Raw genomic sequence first — 5,109 nt, forward strand, 5'->3', positions numbered from 1 at the left:
CCACCTCGCGCAGAGTAGCCAAGCCGGTGCTTCGTGCGACGAATCCGGATCCAGATGATTGAGCGAAAATCAAAAGGATAAGATGACGAGGTCATCGCTAATGACGTACACGAATATGGTCCCGGTACAAAGGTTCGGTCTTTGCATTATATTTCGAGATACCAGGACGGCGTTCACTTTCCCTAGTGAGGAGATGACAAAAAACGCCAGCAGCAGAATCGCATCAACATCAGCCATCCGGGGTGTGAGCAACACGCGTGGTGCAAGTCCCAACGCCGCGAGTCGTGGACACGACCCATGGCAATCCAGCATGCAGCTCGGTCGTCCGCTTCCCTCACACTCAACATGAGGACCAGCGCCGGCCACTGTCGTAATATTTCTTCTTCATGTATTTCTCTTCCCCTCGGCGCAGCCTATAGCTGGCTGAAGACAACGCCACTGCAGCGGATATAGGGGGAACATCATTGATTCTTGGACATGGGGAGTTGTCAGCTCCGAGTCACTAAGGGCATGGCATCGCAGATGCGATGCCCAGGCGGGGATTTAGAGGGTGCCTGGAGGCAGGCTAAAGGCGTACATACACGACAGGGCGCATTCGAGACGATCGCGACAATAGTGCGTGGATCAGCTCGATCAAACATAGGCGAGGTTGGGTAGCAAGACACAATAAAGCGTTTGCATATCCAGGTCAGGCGAAGATGCACATGTCCACGTATAGTTGTCTTGATGATACTCTTCAGCCGCGAGCTGTAAGTCGGCGACCTGCACATCACGTCGTGCTGTGGCTCACAAGGCAAGACACTTCAGCTTTACACCGTCTTTTCTGTGGCACGCTTACCTCGCGACCTGACGTACCACCTAACACATCATCTTCGCTTGCGCAGTTCAGAACAAACAAGGAGCAGCAAGTTGCCTATTCTAGACATGGCAGCGCCGCCATGCCACGAGGGTCTTTCCTCTTTGGGCTTCGTGTTCTTCCACCGATGGTCACCGCCTGCACGGGAGCTGGGACTGTTCTGCTGTAGAGAAGCCGGGGCGCGGAGGCGGGGGCAAAGGGGCAAGAGGGCAAGACAGGAAGTGAGACCCTTTTCCTTGTGGCTGAGCTGGCGATGCACGTTTCACGAGCCGGGCCGAGGAGAGAGCGAGTGTGAGTGGGATGGGACTGACCGACTGTCTTCTGCTTTTTCTTTGTGTGCGAGCTGTACGAGAGAAAGAGCGGTGGGGAATGTCGACGATACACATGGCTTGTGGTGGACGGATGAGGACGCACGAGCGATGAGGGCGTGTTAGCGTTGGGCAGAAGTTTCTGGGGGAGCGTGGCGTGGTCGTGCTTGTGGCGGTAGCTGTATGCCCTCGTAGCAAAGTATATGCGTATGTGTGTCTTGAAGATCCCCCATGGTGATCGGCGGGATGAGAGGGATGAGACAAGGAGGTTTCGGGCAGTGTCTTGTGCTTAAGTGTTGGCAGAGGGGGGTTGGCGTGTTTGGTCGACAGTCGGATTCTCAGACTGACAGCTCGCTTGTGGCTTGAAGATCGAATCTCCAACCATGAGAATCGAGCCTGGGTCCTGGGTCCTGGGTCGTTCGTGGTTTCGGATGCTATCGCCAGTTCCCGTGTCTGTGGTGAGAGTCGGGGGCGCAGGTGCGGTTGAAGAAACAGGAGAGCATCGTCGAAAATCCCTGTTCGGATGCAGACATCTATCAAGCCTCAGAGTCGCGGCAGACGAGAAGGCGATTACGGGTCCGACTTGACTGTTCTGATGCAGGGGTTGCCCACGTGGAAGTCAACTTCGGCTCGTAGGAAGGCGAGGGAATCATGCGATGTCGCAGTGCCTTGAATCACTGACAGGCCATACGTCAAGATTGGAGATCACATAGGATCTTTCACCAGAACTCAGAATTCTGCAATCGTCTAGAATATCACCATAGCGCTAAAGAAGCTGGAGAGGAAAAACTCAAATCACTGCTATTTAGTCTCTTAAACACCAGACTTTTCTCTGGCTATGACTGCCATCTCAAACTCATCCAAGCTAACCGAGTCCCGCGATACTCCAACATGCGCCGCCCTTTTGGGCGCGTAGTCCGCCGCTGCCGTAGAACGGCCCGGCGGACCCCAGTGGTCACCCGGCAACTTGTTGAAGTCCCCGGGCACAGGGTGAGCGGAGCGGCGCTGGGAGCCCCTTTCGTTTGTGACCGCGGTGTTACTGAAGGCGCCACCGCCGTAAAGGGAACTCGATGTGCGGCCCGAGCTGAGCAGGCCTGGCACCTTCTGCAGCAGGGGTCGCAAAGTCGGCAGGCTGCCGCATATGATGGCGCACGTTACCTCGATCATGGACCATATGACAATGTCAACATTCTCCCCTGGCGGAAGGAGAGGGCCGGTGTTAGCATCCATATTCTGTCGGGTAACGGTGGAGGGCAACTTACATGTGGGATCCGATGAGTTGGCGAAGGAGACCATGTACTTGAGGCGGACCATACTGGTAACACAGGCGCTATTCGGGGCCCATATATCAGCATCATGGCTGTTTCATGGAAGAACCGACATCGCAAAATTCTCGGGTGATCACTTACAAGGAACCGATGCCAAACATAAGGCAGACAGCAACCCTCTTCTTCAACGTGAGCTGCAGCTTACGGACCTCTGGTATGGGCATGAGCAGGATGGCAATGTCCTCAAAGATGCTGAAAGCGGCGCCGGCCAACCCGACGGCCGTGATGTTGAGGCATTTGGCATCCAGGGACTTGTCCCAGATGGCTCGCACGGGAAGACACTGGAACACGATGAGGAGCAGGAACAGCAGACCGTGTGTGACGAGGAAGATACCACCGCCCCAGACGGTGATGCGGAACCAGCGTGCCGTGAAGATGCGCCAGAAGAGGATGAGAATTGAGGCTTTGGCTGTAACCTGGACGAGGATATAGAACATTTGTGCCGTCCAGAACATCTGTCCGTGGTTTATCAGCAATTGGACGTGGTTCAACGTCATGCATGTGCTCCTACCTGTAGAATCGTTGCGCCTTTCGTCGGGTCGACGTCCCAATAATGAAGACCGAAGCCAAAGTTGGCAACTGGTGAGGGTCAGCCCACCGTTATGCCCAAATACCATCAGGGAAAGGAGGAGACGATGGGTCATTACCTGCTATATTGATGCCTGTTATGCCGCCCAGGAAGACCTACTGCAGTCAGCTACGTGTCCCCGGTCCATTGTCGAGATGGAATACCAACAGTAGCGGCCAGGGTCGTCCAGTCATCCCACCAGAGTCGACTCGAGACGGTGAACCTCGAAACGCATCGCAGAAGCACGATAACCAGAGTCAGCGCCAGACAGGAAATAGCGGTGGCTCTGACCTCGCCCCTCCTCGATTCCTTAGGGAAATCGGCGCAGAAAGCGCCGGGTCACAGTCGCGGCCTCTGTATCGCGCAAGGAGCCGGCCAGTCGATGTTGCTCTTGAGACTGTATTTCATCGGACCGGGCTTCACACTGGGGGGGAAAATGCCTTACGCGCTTGTTCTAGCAGGGGCATGACTTCTGCACACAAGCACAGCTTGGCAGGACTCGTACATCCGTGATGTCGCAGTTCCCAGACTGCAGTCCGTCGAGAAGACACGATAACTACGGGACACCCAGAAAAGATATCAGTAAAAAGCCAAAGAGAGACCCTCAGCGTATGACGCCCTGCAGAGCTCGCATACGTCGTCATCATGTGTCTGGGGATGCGGTCTGGGCAGGGCAAGGGAGGAGAGGGGTTTAACTCACGGCGCACGGCGGTGTTGACGACAATACGTCTGTCAAGCTCTGTGTGGCCCCGGGCACGACGAAGGCGACGGCCCAGAGCAGCACAACCAAAGTACAGCGAAGACCTTTCATGAGTGAAATGCCCTATGCATACCACGACTCGAGTACCAGGCCGCGCAAACGAAGCCACGAATCCCTTGCAATACCTCACTCCGCCTGGGAAACAAAAAAGCAGGAAGATGCGAAATGAGGATACGAGGATGCCACGCAAGATCAAAAAGCAGCATGGGAGTTTAGAGGGGGGAGATTCCCATTTTCCAAGGGTCCGGGTCCATGCAGAACCACTGCAATCTTTATTATTCTCCGGGTCTCTTGGGGGGTTATTGCAATCAAAAACCTCACCCGAGCTCTGGCCTGCGCCTTACATGTGGGACTGCAAAGGATGGGGGCGGGATCCAAGGACGCCTTGAGGTAACATGTCGCTTCTTCAGAAGACCATACCAGAGTAAGGCATGCCGGCCGAGAGGATGTGTGGTCCTCTCCAGCATGTAGCATGCTCCATCGGCGATAGCGCCCAAGCCACACCTGTTCCTGACTATCCCCGGTGCAGCTTGGTTTCGTGCGAGTGGGCTATCTGGCCCGCTTGTTGCGGAGGGCCACATGGGAGGCTGCACGATTGTGGTCACGCGAGTCAGTATGCTCACCAGCAATAAGCCTAAAAGCCTGGGCATTGCTCGGCCGATCAAGGGCGCGATGCTCTGTTCAGGGGCTGCCACCAGGGGTCTGGGCCGAGCCTGAGTCCAGGACCTGCAGCTAAGCAATGCTGGTTGAAGTGTGACTGTCGATATATGAATCCCGTATCCTCAACGCCACATCTGGCGCTTTCCACCTCTCCCCATTTGGTTCTGTCTCCATCGGCTGTAACTCAGGTTGTGAACATTCAGTTACATTGCCACCTCGGCGCAGCCATTACTCTGACTCGCCCGTTTCCTGGACTCGATCCGGATAGCATCATTCATGATCTGACGAGGGAGGGTATGCTCGCCGTTGTGATTGCATTGGCCCTGGCTAACATCGCAAAGTAAAAGGGCATCACATCCAATTGGATTGAATGACCCATCAAGTTCCAGCATGCGGTGTCCGCCCTGAACCAGATTCGCGAATGAAGATGCTCTGGGTCCCCAAGTCATCGCCAAGATGCATTAAAGCTGCCGTTCGGCGAAACCTTCCAGGTCAGGCAGTGGCAATGCCGACCTGCCGGTTTCTCCTCGCTGGCTCGATTGAGTCAAGTCTTCGGCCTGGCATGATCTGTGTCGTCTTGATCGAATCCCCACCCCCTGCAAGGACCTGATCAGAGACAGGGGTATGAA

At 55.3% G+C, this 5,109-nt stretch overlaps 1 protein-coding gene across 1 annotated transcript; it reads right to left on the minus strand.

The window, feature by feature from the left end:
* Window positions 1-1,977: 1,977 nt before the first annotated feature.
* On the minus strand, window positions 1,978-3,208 carry VDBG_01004 (integral membrane protein; the record flags this gene model as incomplete). Its single annotated transcript, XM_003009275.1, has 5 exons — window positions 1,978-2,360; window positions 2,427-2,494; window positions 2,574-2,947; window positions 3,004-3,071; window positions 3,181-3,208. 5 exons carry the CDS (start codon window positions 3,206-3,208, stop codon window positions 1,978-1,980), a joined length of 921 nt encoding a protein of 306 aa, XP_003009321.1.
* Between the last annotated feature and the right edge of the window lie 1,901 nt (window positions 3,209-5,109).

Source organism: Verticillium alfalfae, genomic scaffold, assembly GCF_000150825.1.
Source record: "Verticillium alfalfae VaMs.102 supercont1.1 genomic scaffold, whole genome shotgun sequence".
Classification (NCBI taxonomy): domain Eukaryota; kingdom Fungi; phylum Ascomycota; class Sordariomycetes; order Glomerellales; family Plectosphaerellaceae; genus Verticillium; species Verticillium alfalfae.